General features: G+C 38.3%; 3 protein-coding genes across 4 annotated transcripts; 2 read left to right on the forward strand and 1 right to left on the reverse strand.

The window, feature by feature from the left end:
• Positions 1-1,277: 1,277 nt before the first annotated feature.
• On the reverse strand, positions 1,278-7,875 carry LOC140766048 (probable methyltransferase PMT11). Its single transcript, XM_073105445.1, has 9 exons — positions 7,036-7,875; positions 6,162-6,311; positions 5,774-6,044; positions 5,305-5,415; positions 4,216-4,375; positions 3,280-3,537; positions 2,660-2,782; positions 1,953-2,030; positions 1,278-1,768 (listed from the first exon to the last, which is right to left on the reverse strand). The coding sequence occupies exons 1-9, from the start codon at positions 7,678-7,680 to the stop codon at positions 1,555-1,557; spliced, it is 2,010 nt and encodes a 669-aa protein (XP_072961546.1). The 5' UTR covers positions 7,681-7,875; the 3' UTR covers positions 1,278-1,554.
• A 290-nt stretch (positions 7,876-8,165) lies between these two features.
• LOC140766148 (probable pectin methylesterase CGR2) lies at positions 8,166-12,552 on the forward strand. Of its 2 annotated transcripts, none has more exons than XM_073105601.1 (7): positions 8,166-8,486; positions 8,599-8,731; positions 8,824-8,863; positions 8,952-8,990; positions 9,344-9,715; positions 11,104-11,159; positions 12,235-12,552. In XM_073105601.1, exons 2-7 carry the CDS (start codon positions 8,609-8,611, stop codon positions 12,376-12,378), a joined length of 774 nt encoding a protein of 257 aa, XP_072961702.1. In that variant the 5' UTR covers positions 8,166-8,486; positions 8,599-8,608; the 3' UTR covers positions 12,379-12,552. The 2 variants fall into 2 exon arrangements, with proteins under 2 accessions (XP_072961702.1, XP_072961701.1); XM_073105600.1 differs by having other exon boundaries at positions 8,168-8,486; positions 8,592-8,731.
• A 3,853-nt stretch (positions 12,553-16,405) lies between these two features.
• Positions 16,406-20,133, forward strand: LOC140765899 (probable mannose-1-phosphate guanylyltransferase 1). The gene is made up of 5 exons (XM_073105202.1): positions 16,406-16,546; positions 18,034-18,164; positions 18,671-18,733; positions 18,838-19,077; positions 19,151-20,133. The coding sequence occupies exons 2-5, from the start codon at positions 18,054-18,056 to the stop codon at positions 19,820-19,822; spliced, it is 1,086 nt and encodes a 361-aa protein (XP_072961303.1). The 5' UTR covers positions 16,406-16,546; positions 18,034-18,053; the 3' UTR covers positions 19,823-20,133.
• The last annotated feature ends 466 nt before the right edge of the window (positions 20,134-20,599 follow it).

Genomic DNA, 20,599 nt, shown 5'->3' on the forward strand with positions numbered 1-20,599 from the left:
GTCTTTTACTTTTAGTGCTAAACAAAATTGCATAAATATAATGCATTTGCCCATAATTTTTCCGTTCCTTTACTTAATGTTTAAAAAATTCTATTCCCACGCTATTCTGAAGCTATAGCAAGTCCACTTATATCGTTACCAGGCAATTAAAAGATTAATTGCATGTAGACATGCTCTTTTAATGTATGTTTGGTAGCTCTCTCTCTCTCTCTCTTAAAATCATAATCAGATATAGTTGAAGGCCACTGTGGCTCTGTCATAATAAAAGTGACATAAATTCTTAGTTATGGAGAGAGAGGTCAAAGGGATGGTGCATATTTGGCAACCCAACTGTTGTCATATGACATTGGGCCATGGAGTTTTAATATCTCAAGAAAGAAAGACATTTTTTTGGGATTAGATATTAAGATAGTGATCATAAATAATAGATGAAGTATCTACTTAACCCATGTCATGAGTGATGCTCAAGTAGTCTTGTCAACTATAACTTGCTATAGTTTAGGTTTAAGTCTCACTTGTTATAGTTGACTAGTCTCGTAGTTCTCCTATTTGGATATAGTTTAGGTATAACTTTAAACTAATTTAGTGTGCTTAGTATTAAACAAATAGTTTATTCATCAGCTAGTTTAGGACAACATACTAAAAAAAACATATTCTTCTCTTTCATTTCCCTTCCATCTAATATTTTATATATACCAACAAAATTTATTTATCATTTTGCTCTTAAAAAAAGTCATTTAAAATCTTCTCTCTTCTTCAATCTAATCATTTTTTTTTGTTGTCATTTGATAAAATATATTCTAAATCTATTACTTTCTTACGGCACATCAAGCGTAACGTAACACTATAATTTCTTAAATTAGTTTAAACTATCTCAAGTTTAATAAATGAACATAACAAACCAATACCACATCTAACTGCCTCCTTAATGTCCACGGTAATTCGTCAGCAACCACAGCCAACTTCCAACTAATAATACAGTTGTGCACAAGTGTGGCTGTCCTAATACTTAGGTCCTCATTTCCTTCATTAATGCTCCAACGCCAATACTTGACCTATATTAGTGTATAAAAAACAGAAGAAGCAACATGTGTTCAAAAGACTCGTATGACTATGTCATGTGGTGCTAAAGAGAATGCAACTAAGTCTGGTGGATGAATTATGAACTCAGGGCCAGAGTGTGATCAACTACTGAGTGCTGAGATTGGAGGACATCAGCTTCACATGCATATGCTTACTGTGCAGCATAAATTTAGATCTCGTTCACTCACAAGGTGTTATTTTGAACGAGGTTATTCCAGGGATCTAAGAACTATAAACCAGACAAGAAAATATCCATGCTCAGGTTACAAGATTAATAACATGAATCGCGGTGTTACATTACTCAACAATTAGTAAGCTGTTGACAGTAGACATGTAACTAGCAATTCTATCCACCTCCCTCAACGCCAGGTTTGATACACCATAATGAAGTGTTGAGACCAATGATCCAGGGGTACACCTGTGCACCGCCATCTTCAGCCTATTCTCAGTGAAGATGACAAGAAAATTGCATCAGTTGTAGGAACGGGGAATTGGTTTCTGGCACATCAGTATCTTTCTGCTAGCATATGGGCCATCAGCCGTATCACGCAGATCAATTCTCCAACCAATTGCCCTTGTGATGTCCTGAATCTCATCCATGATAAATTTTGAGTCACGAATATAAGCCAGCCCACCGGGCCTTAGTATACGATCCATCTCAAGCAAGATCCCTGTGATATTGCACCTGCCAGTATAAGAGATCAGAAAAAGGATGAAATTTAGCATCGCAAGAGCTGCACTCTGATCTGGTCATCTTCTCACAGGAAGTCATTTGTACTGAACTTCTCTAACAGATGACATAGTTGACCAAACTGTATCATAATTAGATTCATTCATCAAATTAGCCAGCTTGATGCAGGTGATAATACCTTTTCCGCTCCTTGGAGAAGAGGCCAAATGCATGCAGAAGATCATACGTCCTAGGATAGGTATCAAATGGTTCACACCTGCAGAAAAAAAAAGTATTCAGGACAGGAATTTGATGCTTTCAATATCAATTATCTAATTTACCAACAAAAATTTCAATAGAAAGGAACAAAACGATAAATTTCTGAAAAATATAGAACTTCAGACTATAGTAGGTAAGCTCTTTGAATTACAGAGTACAGACTCCCTTTCTGTTCTATACATATTGAAGTATAGGTTCCACAACATGAAAATGTATGTCTCCTAATACAAAACGGTAATGGAATTAAAGCAACGGTCATCACTGATGTGTTATTTTGTTGCTCTTTGACTTTTGCCTTAATTTCAAACAAAAAACAATGGCTGTCATACAGGTTACTAGATAAGCATAGTGTATGTTGATACTAAAACTGACTGCATGGAAGTTTACTATAGCCTAGTGTTGTAGTAACTGAGAAATCAAACAGATGCAAATTATCAGGGAAGAAATTGCTTGCATGCCAACTTAGATAAAAAAGATACAATAAACCAAGAAAAACACTGAAAGGGACTGTATAGCAATAAATACAGGAACTCCATTGCCAGAGAACACTTCCATGGCCATTAAGAACCAATTGAATTTTCTAAATTTTGACATTCAGAAGCTTATATATGGGCCAAGATAACATACCAGTCATGGTTCACACCAATAAGTCCACGATCATATATAACAGGTAATGTGTTGGGTCCAGTGGTTGGGACAACATTCATCACCCAACAATCAATTTTTTGACTGATTAATGCAGCTGCAAACCTGCCCCAAGAGAAAAAGAACAAGGGTTCAGAATAAAGGACCATGCAAAATAATGTCAATCTATGAGAGCTAAAGCAAAGAATGTTGTCTAAAAGAAATATATAACTATTACAGTGCCCATCTTTCCTTTGTCTAGTCATTATTTCAGCATAACAGCATAGCCTAATTAACCACAGAAGAGATCAATATAAGCAGTTCCCTTCATGTGGTCACATATCATTTGTTATCTAATCATTTCAACTCACTTATTTTACTTTCCTTTTCAAGCACAATGCAACTGAAGTTCCTTGAATAGAATATATGAAACATCTTTCAATATCGATAGGATTTTGTTAATTGATTTACTATATTTCTAGATTTCTAGTGTTTATTTGTTTCTTTTGTGAATCAATCTCAGTGTTGATGTTCACAGCATTCCGGCAAAGTAGCCACAGACATTACTGAGAACCATACTAACTTCTCAAGTTTTGAAAGAAAATAGTAGGAGAAAAACATACCCTCCAAATCCAGCTCTCATATCCATTACATTTCGCATATTCATTTCTTTCCAATGAAAAATACGGATATAACCATCAATAATGTCATTCCAGTACTTTGATTCTGCCTTGAAGAGTTCGTTCTTTGCTATATAAGCATCCATCTCAACTTCCTGGAGTCTTTTTGGTGGCTCATACAGGCGAGCAGGCCATTCTGTAATATTTGCTCCATACCCATTCTCAGGAAGTCGGCTGATGCATGCTCTTAGGTTAGTGTACCTGTAGATATGACAAAACTAATAACAGACCTAGCAAAAGAAATAGAGAAATATAAGGTGAAAAATAGTTGTCTGCGGAGAGCACAATGCACATACTTATTACATACATACATTTTCAGCAAAAACTACAGGAGCTACAACTCCAAGAAAAAGGCACCATCAAATTCCCATTGATGGAAATTTGGTAAAGATAAAGAACGGTGCTACATTTGGAGGCTTTTAAGACTTTTCTCATAAAACTAATTGTATTGCATGAATTAGATCATTGAAAAGAGAAGGGAATACTTGTTGATCTATCCTCTTTCTAAATGGAGAACTCAAAGAAGTGCAAGGGAGAGGGATCAATATCCTGAAAATTGCCAGCCATTTAATTATTTGTTTATTGTAACATATTGGAGAATAATATAATTCTCACAGGTAATCCGAACTTTTGCAACAGATTATAACTAGAAGACCCAAAACCATGAAATGTCACATTGAAATGATAAGCTTCACAAGGAGCTCAAGAACTTTGAGACATAAATGAATGAACAAGAACCAAAAAGTAAAATCAACAGATACTTGATTGCTTTTACACTATTTTATTAATATAAGAGCATTTATTTCACAATTTGGGGTTATTATCATGTACTTTATATTGCACAATAGTTGACAGTTGACAGAGAGGTCTCAGAGATACCAGGCATTATTTGGATCATCCTCTGCGTCACACAGTGGAGGTTGGGCTCCAGAATCACGACTGGTATAGCATGAGTTATTTGAAGGTTTCCGCCATATGGCAACATATCCTTCCTTCTTCACAAGTTCCCAACAGATATGAGCGGTAAGGTCTTCCATCTCTATATGAATCATATATGTCAGCCAGAAATAGATTTGTTGAAGACCTTTATGATGAATGACATGCGACAGGGAGCTAAAGCAGAAAACGAGCATTACTTAAGGGAGTAAAGGTACAAAGGAAACAGTTGAGTTTACATAAAAAGGAAAAAAAGGACTACAAATTAAGAAGAAAGAGAAGCAACTCTTCCAACATTAATAGACCTAGTTCTATGATAAACTCATAGCTCATTTCCGAGGGAAAAACCTGTGACATCAATCTACGTTCTAGCTAAAGGACTTTCAAGGAGAAAATTGAGTACCATTTGAGATGAACTGTGTGAATAAGAGAACAACGCCGAAGCAGAAATATAATTTGTTGAGATGGTGGACTGAGGGGGCAGGTTAACATAGAGATAAAGGGAAATGTAAGGAGGACACTAAGGGGGTTAAAAGATGCAATCAGTGGAGCATTAAAATGAGATGGAAGCAAGTAGAAATTAAGAAGACAGGAAACAAAAACCTAGAGGAGCAAAGGTTGTTTTATAATTCAAAGAGCTTGGGAGGCTTATACTTCTTACCACGATGTCAATAAAGTTTGGAAATGCCAATTAACTGAATGCTATGTTTGAGAGATTGAAACCTCCAATGAGAACTAAATTCTTATGCTTAATAGTATCACTAATTATACTTTCTTAGAGAAAACCTGAATGTAAGAATAGCACTTCCAAAATTACATAAATTTTGCAAATTCTAGGTCAGCTATACATGAACAGTCAAATAACAGCCAGAAAAGAGTTGCAGCTTAAGTCTCTCTCTGCTACACATAGAAGTGGTATATCATATATGTTATTATACAATTAGTTTCAATTTTTCAATCAGTATGATTTTGATAGCTAACAAACATAGATAAGCAAAGACTTCTCAAATGCAGCTTGCAGTCACAAAGTACCTTTCCATGCCTCCTGTTGGCTATCTTCATGTTTATAAACAGGTTGGGCTGCCCAAACAAAATATCCTCCAGCTCTAAGCAATCTGTTGACCTCAAGAAGCAAAATTCCATCTTCACCACAAATGCAAATATATCAGTAAGTTCCAAGAGAGCAGAATTAGGCTAATTAGCTTTTGTATCATACCATTCACAAGTAAAGATAAAAGTATGCTATCTATAAAAGTAATGTACATCAACTCAAAAATTGAAACATTTGAGAAAGTCTAAGAAATATAAAAGGTTGGACAAAGTACTCAATACACAAGAAACCAAGAACAAAAACATTTTATTTCCAGTGCAAATAAGCTAAATATTTTCTTTAAGAGTAATAACAGAGTCTAAAAGATGTTAGGCGCCACTTATCTCTGGACTTAACAAACACTTGTAAGTATTCAGAAATTGTTCATTTCTCAAAGAGAGGGCATCATACCATCACGAGTCCAATTTATTCGGCATCTTGAACAATGAATTAGGTCAAATGCCTGGCTTGGGTATAACAAGCGATGTGTTGCAAAAGCAGCTACCATAGCAGGCACACCACGCTCAAGAGCAAATTGAATCTGATTCTCATGGACATCTTTCGGAGCTATTGACAAGGTGATAACGTTTCGTGAAAGTAGAAAGGCTCCAAAACTCGCTACTCCACATCCAACATCCAGGGCAACTCTTGTATGGTTACCAAAAGAAATCTCTGGGACCATCTACATATAAGTTGAGGATTAAAATCTGATGCCGTTAATAATTAATCATGAGAATGAGGCAGCATTGGAAATTTAGGAAGTAAGAAACCTTCAATATCTTATCTCAAAGAGGAAAACCTTAGAAATCTGGTCCAAATACTGATCTGCTCCATGTATGAACTGGGTTCCACCACCAGGAAATTTGAACTTATCTTTATCCCTTGATATCCAATTTTGACCCCCTTTATCTTCAACCAAGCGGGTGTGTGGTACATTGTTAAACCATACCTGTCGTAACACAAAACATAAGAATGTCAAAGTCCTTATATCCTCAGTCCATTTATAAAATCAGCCTGAGAGCTCAATTTTGACTGTATGAAAGCAATTAAAGGTATTGCTCACTTGTATATCCTAAGTTAGGAAAGTCAGCTAGCTAGTGTATATATTGCCAGAATCTCCATTGTCATCGTTATCCCCCCAGACTTTCCATCAGTGATGTGAGATTAACTGTGAAGCACAGATTGCAGTAGAGAAAGCTACTAGTATGGAGGAAATAAGCATAGTATATCCTTGATATAAATGGTTCCCTATGGAAAACTCTTAGCGGTTCCTTGCATAAATTCTCATGAGGCCACCAAGATTATAATATAAGCAATGGGCATTTAGCAGATATCTTGGAATTGTGGGAATGATTTATTTAGCAATCTCTTTTCCTTCTCATATTACTTTCTTCCCCTAGCTCTTGTCCCAAGTATTTGCAACTATTGGAAATTACTTAGTATGTCAATAAGGACTGCCTCTTCCACCCAAGTGATCCAGGACTGAAGACATACAATCAAGCATCTAAACCAATCATAAGTTAGTCCTAATTCCTGAAAACCTCATTTTTTTTGTCCCTATTCTGCCAAATGACTTCCTCAACTTGAGAATATAACGTATCAGACTATAATTCTCACGTTCGAGAAATGATAGAATATCACATCATACAAACAAAAGAAAACAGATCAAATACCTCGTCTCTGCTTCCGGGCCAGGGAATCGGCTTCCTGTATCCCGTCGGCGCTGGAACCAAACAATTCAATCCTTTGCCCTCCCCAGGACAATGCCGCTCGAACCTCTCACCTCTCTCGGTCGAGTTCAGCTTCTTGATTTCCTCCACGTTATCCAAGCAAGGAATGTACTCCCTCATCTCCTCTCCACAGAGCTCAAACTTCCCAACTCTCACCTTCACCTTCTCCTCCACATCTCCGCTCTCCCTGTTTGTCTCGTTCCCGTCTTCCTCCTCGCCCCAACCCGCGTCGAGATCCGCGTCGAAATCGAAGTCCGCCCTCATCGTCCCGTTCTCGTCCACGATCCCGACCCTCTCCGCCGGCGAGGGCGGCGGCGAAGGAGGAGAAGGAGTTGGTGGAGGTGAGTCGGGAGGCGGTGAGGAATCGGCGAGGAATTGGGATATGTTGTTGGGGGAGAGGCCGGCATTGGGGGAGATGGCAACGGAGGGCGAAGTGGCAGGGGCAGAGAAGAAGACGAGCGGGGAGGAGTCGTCTGACCAGTGCCTGCCGAGGTAGAAGGAGGCGAGCGAGGCGAGGGCGAGGACGGAGGCACGGACGAGGAATCGGGAGGTGAAGAGCTCGGCGCCGCAGCTGGGGACGGCTTTCATGGTGATATCGCTTGGGGAAGTAAGAACAGAGCAACTGGGCAAGGACGGAGACGACTACCGCAACGCGATCCGAGTTTTTGACGTCGAGTATTATACCAGTCTCCACGGACCATGGATTTAAGGTAAGGGAATCGGCGTGCAAGCCACGGAGACGTGAAGCTGGTATGCGGAAGCGCGAGTCCCGATCTCGGATCTGGAGAGCCAAGAGATTGCTTATAGAAGAAACTTCGTGGGACCCAACTTTGGACTAAACAGTTAAGCTCAAAGTAGGATATGGATTTGGCCCATAAAGACGAATGCATTATGAAAAAAGAACAGGCCAGGTTATGCCTTTGGGCCGGCCAGTCTATGGGCCGAAAACATCATCAGACACTACCTTTGTATCGAATATTCTAAAATTTAATACTTAGAAATGTAACAAAAGTTTGTTAAGTTTATATACATAGTTGTTATACAGAACATCGGCATCCTAATCACAACATTTCGCGCTAATTGATATTTTACCCCTGGAACTCCTTCCTTCCAGGTAAAGCGCACTAATCTTCTACCGAAAAAATTTAAACAGAAAGGATTGGAGAGATTACAACTTTCCGATCAAGATCGTACGGTTGCGAGAGCCGGAAAGGAGCTGCAAACAAACTCATCTTTAATCGTTTCATGTACCGCTTAAACGGATAAGCGTGGGATTAACGTAGTGTCATCTCTCGCTCGCTCTCGTCGCGTAGAGTTAAGAAGAGAGGAACCGGCTCAGATCCGTGGACGAAGCGCCTCAGATCCGTGGACGAAGCGCCTCAGATCTTATACGGGTAATCTTTTATCCGGTTCCCAGCTCTGTGTTGGATTTAGGTTATTTAGCCCAAATATTTCTACCCCATTTTAGCTTCATTTGGTGAAATTTGTGATCTGACTAGTTTGAAGGTGGAAGAGCATGGCGAGAAGAGCAGTGAACCCTAATCGGCGGTCGGTTGACAGAGATAGTACCCCGCTTGTCGCTTCACTGCATCAGAAGACACGATCGTCGCCCTTGCTATCGGTCGGTTTGGTTCTTTTGGTAGGTTTCAGCTTCTTGACTCCATCGTCATTTGTGCTTCTTAGTTTTATACAAGTGTGTGTCATTATGTTGTTCTTGTTTGGAAATTTCAGGGTGCTTTTCTTCTTATTGGTTACTCGTATAGTGGTTCAGGTCAGTGCATTATTACCAACTGTTTAAAAGACAATGTTAGATTAAAGGTAGCTTTTCTTTTAAGCTTTTTTGGTATGTTGATGATCAGGTGGATTTCGTGATAGAGAAGCTATCAGCAAGGGTGAAGGTACGCATCTGTGCCTTTTCCGGTACCATCTTGGCCGACATGCAATTTATTGCTAAGTCTTTAGGTCTGCAATATTTGATAATATGAAATTGCCTACGTTAGTCTTGCGTGCTTATCCGAGCTTGTTGCTCTTTGAACTATCCCCGTTAGCTATCATGAATATCTCCTTTTAGCACTCTAGCAGTGGTAACTGTTTTTTGTCGATTACTTTTTGTATGCATTTCTATGAAATCTGATCAATGTATTAGTGGCACGTAGTATGTAGTAATAAGTTACTTTTATTATGTAATTCAACCAGTGATTTATATATATTTTTTTCTTTCCAAATTTTTGGTATGGTTTTCTCATTGCAGGTGCTACTTGCACATTAGAAGTTCAACGAGCTATACCTATTCTAAAGAAAGCTTATGGGGACAACATGAAAAAAGTTCTTCATGTAGGACCTGATACATGCACAGTGGTTTCTACATTATTAAAGGAGGATGACATAGAAGCCTGGGGCATTGAGCCTTATGATCTGGACGATGTTGATAGTAGCTGCAAGAGACTTGTGCGTAAAGGCTTTGTGCGTTTAGCCGATATTAAGTTTGCTTTACCATACAGGCCAAAATCTTTTAACCTTGTCATAGTCTCAGATGCTTTGGATTATTTATCCCCTAAATACCTTAACAAAACCCTTCCAGATCTGGCAAGGCTATCCGCAGATGGTCTTGTTATATTTTCAGGTATGTTTATAATTCACTGCTTTATACCATTAATGATTATAATAGTTCCAATGTCAGTCCACAGCCTAGGTGTAATGCTGGATGACATTTTATATGTATGTCTTCACTATAGAGCTGATATGAGTAAAGTTGAGTTAGATATTGTTAGGAAATATTTAGCAATAATGTGTAGGATCTAAAAAGTCTTAATAGGTTGGAAATGATATCATTTTTATTATATGTGCTCAATAAGATGTTACTATTCAAATCTCAGATTTATTTATTTGTTTGTTAAGCTTGAGAAGAATATGCATAAGGCCATGTATCTTATATAGTCATGTTTTTCCTCACATGCTAGTCATTATGGACTTATGGTGAGTTTACTCATGTTCTAATCTCCATCAGGAGTGAGGACAACTGACTTGTACAATGATATACTATATTTGTGGACAAACTAATTAGCTATGCTTGTGACCTGCATACATGAATACTTGCATCCTCTTGTGGGAGGATTGTTTCAGAGGGTTCTTAGAATTAAGACACATTGTTGGAAGAATGACTGTTTAGAATTTAGGTCTTATGTAAAGGTTCATTTTGATTTTCATATTCATAGTATAACTTATTGTTCATGCATATAATCCCAGTTATTATTCTCATTCTTATGCATATGTAATCTACTTTGGTTTCATTTTTGTGTACCATGCAATGTATGCATGTTCTTTTACCGCTTTTCATGTTTGACTCCTTTCACCAATCCTTCTACAATAAGCTATTGAGGATGGATGAGTGATATCCCATGAGATGTATGCACCTCTTCCATTTCTCTTACCCCATCACACCCATCAATTGTTCAATATGAGAGAATTAAGGCTTTAAATGTAAAAGACAGTCTACCAGTAGGCTCTGCTTTCTGTGCCTAAAATTTTCATGGCAGCTCTTTTAAGCTTTCAGCATTAGAATCCATGTGTTCTCTCTTGAAGCATTTATGCAAATTCCAACAATTTGTGAATTCAAGAATTCATAAGGGCATCTATCTTCTGGGTTTGTAAAAAAAAATTATGTTGTAAAAGATTAATTTGTTTAGTTGTTTTATTTATAAATGAATTCTTTTAGTTGCTAATGTTTAGAAGAATAATAAGCACCATACTACCTCATGTTAGTGTTCTTACTATGTATGAAATATCTTAAGTTTGTTATGGATTTAAAAGCTTGTTTTTGTTACATCTCCAACACTTCAGTATTCAAAGTTTCAAACTCTAGTTGGTGCTTTTCTTCGAGTCCATGGAGATATATTTATTGTAGAACATGACATCCTTAATTACTGTTCATGAGATACAATTTGATCCTAATTTCTAGTTAGTTGAGGATGTAATGTATGGTATGATGCTCAATGAGAACTATTTTGCCAGGTTATCCAGGTCAGCAAAGAGCCAAGCTTTCTGAGCTATCAAAATTTGGAAGGCCGGTATGCCTCGCAGCTAAAATATCTATTTTTTCCGCTATTTATCTTAGGATGTACTATTGAAAACTTGATGTTATTTTTTTATAATCCAACCTCTAGTTACTTCAATGATTATCTTATCAGAAGCATCTGCATGTCAACATATCTTCAATTGTTGTCCTTTTCACATGATTTTGGACTTGTTTTTTCACTTTTATGCTTTTATAATCTTTGTCTGGCTTCCTTTGAATCTTCTTTCATATGAATGCACATTCATCTTGTACTAGTATGTCACTAGGTTGAACATGTCAACTTCTGTTTCATGACATGCTATTCAAAATCCTATTTTGGTTTTAGCGACTTCTTTGTATATGTTGGATACCTTGTGCCACTTTAAGGATATCATCAGTTCAGCACAGGACTATAGTCAAATCATATTATGATATGCAGGCTTCCTGATAAGGTTCCTGCCATGGGGGGTGTCATGATATACACAAATTTATCCCTATTTTCAGGGAGACTATTTTGATGATTCAAACCTGTGTTACAAAGGTGCACAGTAGTGAATCTTACCATCACACCATGGTAACATCTGCCCTAATTAGTAATAATGTTGATTGTTGTTGGAAAAGTTGTTAATACTTGGCGTCACTCCAGTAATCTTTTTCATCTTTGTCAATTGCCAATCTGCAATAGATTTCAGAGCAAATAGTTTAATAATGGCCTTAGTACCAGTATGATTTGATCCTTCTGGATCTTTGATTTGAAGCAATAGTTTTTGCCTTCGTTGTCGTCTCTTAAACTTTCGTTTGTGATATACGATTGTTCTATTTCTCTTTTTTCTTTTGCCTTGTTTGATAGATGTAAATAATAGATAATCTTTTTTTCTGGAAACTTGGCACTATTCTGTATTGAGTTTGTGAGTTTGAATTTACATAATGTGGCAATGAATCTTGATCATTCTGCGTGCAAGCTCTGATGCTGACAATGAGTCAAAGAGCTGTTCGTATCATTTTTAGGTTCTAATTTAGCTTAAAATAATAATAACAGAGTTAGTCCTACATCAAATAAAACCTTACTTCTTGATGTTTTCTTACAGGCTAAATTACGTAGTTCATCCTGGTGGATACGGTACTTTGTTCAGACTGGTTTGGAAGAGAACGAAGCTGCAGCAAAGAAGTTTGAGCAGGCTGCCGTTAAGAGATCTTACAAACCAAGTTGCCAAATTTTCCACCTTAATTAGTTCGCTAGCATGTCTACCTCTCCTCCGTCATATAGGACAAATCAGAATATGTCACTCCCTTCTTAAATCTATATATAATGTTATACTACATTTATTGGCCCTTTTGTATAATCGCTACACTTAGCTTATGTTTTCTAGATGTGATATTATTTAAGTTTCTTTTCTTGCTGTTTCTGTACCTTTGTGAAATTTTACCAGTGAAATTGGTCGATTAACCATGTATATTTAACCAGGATGAAGAAAACCATCAAAAGCGATTTTTCCCTAACCAGATTAATATGTGAACCTGAGAAGATGCCAATCCAATCATGGTCAATAGAGACAAGGATGATGACTGCTACTAACTCTATCCATAACTTAGATTCCAAGTTTTAGTTGACCAGGACATTGATATGATCTAGAAAAGCCCATTGTATTTACGTCCAATGTCGTAATCATATCCTGCTTCAAATGGTCTCACCTGACAGGCGTATATCCTTAGAACCCACCTCCCCTAGTCCACCATTTCACAGGCATGGAACTTGTGCACCATATGCATTAATTTTAGTTAGAAACTAAGTACCACTTGATCAAACTCCACGAGTGATTTGGATTTGCTATTTGGAATTGTGTGCTTTATCTAATCAAAGACGGCACCATGAAATAGACGTGCCAACTTCGCCCGCCTTTATTAACTAGGGTTAACAGTTGTCTCCCTAATTCAGATTAAAGGAGAGTTGCAATTTATCTATGTTTACTGCGCTTTACCTGAATTCATATTAATACACCACCGAGGCCATAACATCTATATAAATATGCGAAAATATTAAATTTAAATTGATAGTGATGCAAATAACTTCTCAATGTTAGCACCATTAAATAGAACACCCCTAATTAGTGGCCTGCCTGAAAGTTTTTTTGGAATTAAATGAAACATTTTATAGAAGGTCTATGCAATTATGAGCATCACGACGACAGCAATTAGGTGAGAAATTATCAATCGGCTATCCCTTTCGACGTAATAAAATAGATTAAGTTCCTAAATCTTATCACAATTGGACTCTAAACAGGACCGGACCTTCGTGAGTATTTCTTAATTTGATTTGTCACTCATGCATGCTAATTAGAACCTTCGCCGAATTAGATCTATGCGTCCAGATATTTTCTTTTTTTATACTATCAATTCAAAGCCCATGGTATTACTCAACCAACAAAGTTCGATAAAAGGATTAGAGTAGTAGATTATGACATCAAGCCAGAGAAAAGCTACAGCTGCTGACTATTTTCCTTTTTTCTTTTTCAGATAGAAAGAGTAAGTTGCTATCTACTTCTCATTCTTAGACCAAATACCGACGTTGTCCTTTGCTGACCAAATGCATGCTGGGCCTCCCTATTTCCCAGCCCCATTCTTTTTAAACCCCTTACCCTCCTCCCACTCTTCTCCAATTCAACAAGCCTCTCATCCTTACCATTGCTCACGTATCTCCCAACTCCCAAGCAACTAATGGAAGGCTTAATTCCGTTTGTTTACAAAGCTATAGTTCACTACGCCAATGGAGATCAAACTCCGCTTGGGAATCCATTGTTCAACGAGTCGCCTTCGGCTTCCTACATGAAGCTAGCTTGTGACTCTGATAGATTCCAGCCTTCTGATATAGACTACCTTGTTTCTTCCACCCCCACCACCATTATTATGTCTTCTTCCAACGGAACGCAGTCTCCTCGGCGGCGGAACACGGCGCGGCGGCACGCTTGAGAGATCACAAAGGTGGTCTCTTTTTGGATTGGAAGCAGAGGCGAAACTTGGCAAGATGTGAATTATATGTACCTATTGTTTTATTTCTCCTTCTTTCTTTCTTTCTTTCTTTCTTTTGAATAAGGTATGGGTCTCCAAAAGGAGCCCTGCTTCTTTGTCCTGGTGGTTGCGAATTATACTCTAAGAGTATGGGGATAAGTGTCAATCTGTGTAAAAAGGAACTGTCTGTTGCTAGCTAATGCTTGTAATAGTAGAGTTTTGAGAAAGATATTCCCTTTTTTTTATTCCTTTCAATATCATCTGCTGCTCTGCAAAATCTTTGGATGGAGAAAGAAGAGTGTTTTTGATCGTAGGTTCCATTTCTTTCCATGGATTTCATTCATCAGAAAAGGTAAAGGAAGCAAATCAAAATAACAAAGAAAGAAGTTTTAGTTGGAGATAATATCTCTCTGACTTGGTCTGAAATATAACTGAAGGCTCAAGCCAGACAGAGATAGATAGCCAGACAGAGATATAATTTAGCTTAAAATAATAACAACAGAGTTAGGCCTACATGGAAGATAAATTGTTATATAGAATAGAAGAACAAGATTAGCACTACCTCTACCAACAAAGAGTATTTATAGATTAGGATGTCCGCCATTGCCAAGCAAACTTACAAAATTCCAATCCCCAGCCCAACCTTAAGAAGCCCATCTATTGGCGGATCTGGGCCAGCCCATTAGGCCCAACAGGCCTGGACGAGCTTAGATTCTATCGCCCAAATTGATTTGAATTCGGTGCTCATGCCTTTTTAGTTTAGATTCGGTACAAGGTGCCACAGTCAACCAGAATTGAAGCATGCATTCCTCTGCAACTGCAACTCATCATTCCGTGGCTTCACACGTCTCCTCTACGAATGGTTCATGATTTGGTTGGGGCAAAGTTCGATCTATGGAACAGAGAAAAGGGAGTATCCTAAGACCAATCAATCTTATATATATATATATATATATATATATATATATATATATATATATATATATATATGCCAACTAACTACCAAATAAATTATTTCTGCTCGTCTTGGCCTATCTTCATGCCATCAGTGAGAAGCAGTTGAAGGTTCCCCACTTTGACGTTCAATATCCTATAAATTACTAGCAATCACAAGGAATAAATAAGTTAGTTTACAAGTTAGATGGTCAACTTGCAAGCTGTTTCTTGCATACATGTCATCATAATTCATAATTATTAAGTAAAATCAATAAAAAGGACAGACTAATTCCACAAACTATTAAGCTAGACTAAATTATTGTGCATTATAATATAAACGTATATATATATATATATATATATATATATATAGGTGTGAGAAGAACATTAATTGAGGAATTAGATCTCGCATCACAGCAGCCTCTGGGCCAAGGCAAGGAGCCAAAGCTCGACTCCAGATCTTGGCATCTAGCTGTGCTTCAATGTTAAGTCGCTCTCGCAATGCTTATATTGTACTCATTATTTGTCTAATAGCCTCTCCCGTTATATTGGCTGCACGTGACAAACACTAAAATACGTTCATAAATTAAATATTAATCATCGTCATTATCATATGTATATAGTGATTTTTTCTTGGGATATTAAAGATTCCATTGCTTTAATTTTGAGTTATAATGTTGCAGATTTTAGTTTCTGCAGGATTTGTACGTTTGAATTGATATTGATTGAATAAGATAATCTTGTCGGATCCACGTGGGATGTCGGAGACACGTGACAACCCCTTACCCCTCACATTTTTCTTCTGCACTTAATAATTATACACTAATAAAATAGTTACGCGCTATATATTATATTATGAATAAGATGATAAGGTTATCTAATTGCATTAAAAAAAATTAATTTACTGCCGAAAAAGAAATCCTGATAAATATTACAGGTGGCATTGCTGGAAGAAAGAAAAGCCCCAACACTAAGCAGACCGGCTAACATGGACCGGAGAAAGGAACCCCACCCACACAAATATAAAAGCAATGGCTCCATCCTACGTGGCGGATGACACGTCAACAAGCAGCGGGTATTACCAGCCAGCCCACTTTATCCTCGGGATCCAAGTCGGCCAGCTGAGTCGATGCAATCACATTTATGACGGGAAAAATCATATACACGACTAACAAACTTTTTTATATATTACACCCTCTGACTATTGCTTATTTGCGTTCGTCGTCCTCCGGATCCCATATTTGAGGAGTGTATCTGAAAATATGAAACTGTAAAAGGGCATATATGCAAAACGGTCTGGAATCGGATGATTGAATTGCAGTCTATAAAAGGAGGGAAGGGGATCGGTGAGTCCACGCTGCGACAATTAGAATCGAGCCGTTTGAGTTTTCCTTCTCTCTCGCAGGGGAAGGAGGAGAAGGTGGTGCGCGAAGAGATCGCAGACCTGGTCCTCGGTCGGTAAGAATCTACGGGTCCTAGTATGATCCGATTCTTGTTATTCTTTAGATTTCCCGCCAGATCTCAGCAGATATCGCGGTATTCTTGCGATTTTTCCGATTTCCTTCGACATTTGGAGGAATCTCCGTACTCCGTTGGTGTAACGATGTTTATATTCGGATCTTGAGATGATTTGCGGCAATGCGGGTCGGATCTCTTCTGTTTCCCGCGGGGCTCCCTGCATTGTGCAATGCTTCGTTAGTTCATCGATGTTTCTGCTCTCCATTTGGGTCTTGGGACACGTTATAGACATTTCTTCTGATTTTTCGTGTTGATTTTGATGAAATTTCCGAAAACTTTTTGTCTATCATTTGGTATTGAGGAACTTCCCTTTTATTTCCATCATTTCAGTTCGGATTCAGATGAATTCGATTGAATTATTGGCGTAGAGGGCTAAAGAAGCTACTTTGGGTGGTGTTTCGGTGGTGTTTCTCTGGATCTTGTGGGATTATGTAGCGTCTTTAGTTTACCCATAACTTAACTCTCTTCATGCAAGGAGTTTTGAGTATTAATATTTTATTTATTCTCGCTGTTTTCCTGGTTTGGCCTGTGATGAGATTTCATAATCACAGGAATAGAGACACCATTGAATTCATTTGCTGAAAGTCGTTGACTACAGGAATTTCTTTCAATTGCATGGATTATGTTGATATGTTTGAACAATTAAAGAAGTTTCTTGAGCCGTGTAATTTTATGGATGTTAACCATAGCTATAGCTTTGACTTCCATCTTCCTAGTTCTAGCCTCCCTTTTCAGGTGACTATCCAATCGGAAAATTTTGTCTTGGTTCACATTTGTTTGTTGCATATCCTGTTCCAGTTGCCGCTAGCTTGAGTGTCAATTGGAACAGAGTATCAAGTTATCAACGGGCTATGAGCATCCCCTGCCGGGTGGTGCACCTATAGAGGATTATTTATACATTCTGTTAAATTGAAAAATCGATGTTTGTACATAATCCTGCTATAAACCAGTTTCTTTGCAATTGTTTTATTTGTTAATTAGAACCTCGACAGTTTCATTTCTTTTTTTTAATGCATCCAGCCTGTGATTTAGCTGGATATGTAGTCAGTTCCAGCCAGAAATGACGACAGTTCCTCTTCCAATGTGTCAATCTTTACGCTTGCGCTGACACCTGCATGACCTTTTGCATTTCTCTGCTTATCTATTTGACCGCAGATTTCAACTTTCATGGTTTCCCTTGCCTTTGTATGAAACGGACGATCTTTATCACTTCTGTAACGCTCAAAAGTAATTGCTCTATGACACCAGTTGACTTGAAAGTTTTTCTGGGACCTTCTTGAACAAGCTAGCTGTTAATAGCTTGCCACAGGTGTCACGATCAAAATCTACTGAACTGTTTTTCCATGGCAAGGGGATATAAACCTGAATCTGGGACTTCATTCTCAGTGGTTGGTTGTTAGTTTTGATTATTACCATTTGATAAACAGGAGAAGGTAGCCCATCCACCATGAAGGCGCTGATTCTTGTTGGAGGATTTGGCACTCGCCTGCGGCCTTTGACATTGAGTGTCCCTAAGCCCCTTGTTGATTTTGCTAATAAGCCCATGATCTTGCACCAGGTACATGCTTTATCTTACCTTCTTGCTATGTAAACTGCTTGTCTTTCACGCATTTAATTAACTTTCATTATATATCTATACTTAGAGTAATATAGTCTGCTGAGTTAGAACAAGATATAAACACTGCATGCATGTCTTTTTTCCTGGAACGTACATGATTATTTTGAATCCTTCTTACTAGCTTTGTCGGGTCAAAATATTCTGACTTGATACATAGCTGGAATTCATTTCAACATCAAGATATGCCATGGTATCTGTCAGCTACCTGGATATTCATGGCAATGCCTTTCCATATGTCACTGCAGATTTGCTGGTAGATGTTTAAGAGCTCGTTATTTGATCACTTACTATGCATGTTGGTGGAATCTCTACAGACCGCATTATCATGTGTTTGTATACATGTTACTTTCCAATGGAAAGAAGTACAGTTTTACTCTTAGTTGTTTACTTGTGACACTTGAATCAAACTATTTGTAGTTCACCTTGGTTTCTTGGAATTTCATCAGATTGAAGCTCTGAAAGATGTTGGAGTTACAGAAGTTGTCCTAGCTATCAATTATCAACCTGAGGTAAAAGCAAGGAGCACTACCCATCAGTCCTTCCTACATTGTTGGATAATCTGGCAGTTTACTTTCTGCAAACTCTTATTCTGGTCTACTTTCATCTTTTTTAGGTAATGCTTAACTTTCTGAAGGATTTTGAGAACAAGCTTGACATTAAAATCACCTGCTCCCAAGAGACTGAGCCACTAGGAACAGCTGGCCCTTTGGCTCTGGCTAGAGATAAGCTGATAGATGGTTCTGGAGACCCTTTCTTTGTGCTCAACAGTGATGTTATCAGTGAATATCCATTTGCTGAACTTATAAAGTTTCACAAATCCCATGATGCAGAGGCTACAATTATGGTAACCAAGGTAAGTGAAAATATCGACATCCACTCCTCTAAAAAAAAACGATAATCCGCAAACTGATCTTCTGCCCCCACAGGTAGATGAGCCGTCAAAGTATGGTGTTGTGGTTATGGAAGAGGAAACTGGGAAGGTAGACAGGTTCGTGGAGAAGCCAAAAGTATTTGTAGGTAACAAGATCAATGCTGGCATTTACCTGCTGAATCCATCTGTCCTCGATCGGATTGAACTCCGCCCAACCTCAATTGAGAAAGAAGTTTTCCCGCGAATAGCAGCTGATCAAAAGCTCTATGCCATGGTCCTACCAGGATTTTGGATGGATATTGGACAGCCAAGGGACTACATCACAGGCCTGAGGCTCTTTCTTGATTCTCTGCGGAAGAAAGCATCCTACAAATTAGCATCTGGTCCACATATCGTGGGGAATGTTTTGGTGCATGAGAGTGCTGTGGTTGGAGATGGATGTCTGATAGGGCCAGACGTTGCAATAGGACCAGGGTGTATTGTGGAGTCTGGAGTAAGGCTGTCAAGGTGCACGGTGATGCGTGGAGTCCGGATCAAGAAACATGCCTGCATTTCTAGTAGCATCATTGGTTGGCACTCCACTGTTGGACAATGGGCACGAGTCGAGAATATGACCATCCTTGGGGAGGACGTGCATGTCTGCGATGAGATTTACAGCAACGGAGGCGTCGTTCTTCCCCACAAAGAAATCAAATCCAGCATCCTGAAACCAGAGATCGTCATGTGAGCCATAAAATCTATGCCGTCTGTCGTGTGGAAAAAGAGTTATGGATGTTTCAGCTGTTTATTTCATCTCAGTCCTGGATGTTTCAGTTGTGTGCTTATTTTGTTTATTTGCTCTGCAAGTGCAATATTTAGTTTTAGATGTTTCGGTTTCCTATTTCGTTTATTTGCTCTACAAAGTGTAATCACTAAGTTTGGTGCTACCCAGCTTAGCTTATAAGGTAGAGTAGATATGCTTGTAAGTTTGTACTGGAGTCCGTAGATAAAAGTTTGTCAAATGAATGACAAAGGTGCCTATGCTACTCTGTTATAACATACAGCGGACGCACACCTCCTGCTTCAAATTTTAAGAAGATGGAATTGATTGCCGGAATTTTTTGCTATTTGCTCTAATTTTCCTCTGCGTTATTTGCTGGACTTCTATCAAACATGTGGCTGCCGAAGGCCAAAAGATTAAGGCATTACAGAGAAGATCTGCAATGATAGGGACTGCCCTGGTAAATCGAGCTCAATGCGAGCCACTGAAGCTCCAATCACATGCTGTTCTTCGTATATAGTCACTATCAAGGCGACCTACTCCCATACCCATCCATTCCACATCTCCTAGTTATTGCAGTTCGCAATCATGCATGTTGGTCCAGAATATGGATAACTCCAACTACGGGTGCATTTACTCTGATAGTACCTAACTGGCATAAACCAACAGCACAGTTGCCTCTTCCTTTCTTCTTTCTTCAAGCTTTTAGTGTAGCTAGAGATTTATACCAATATTTATTTGACA

This window comes from Typha angustifolia, chromosome 8 (assembly GCF_048772165.1).
Source record: "Typha angustifolia cultivar Huaian chromosome 8, ASM4877216v1, whole genome shotgun sequence".
Classification (NCBI taxonomy): domain Eukaryota; kingdom Viridiplantae; phylum Streptophyta; class Magnoliopsida; order Poales; family Typhaceae; genus Typha; species Typha angustifolia.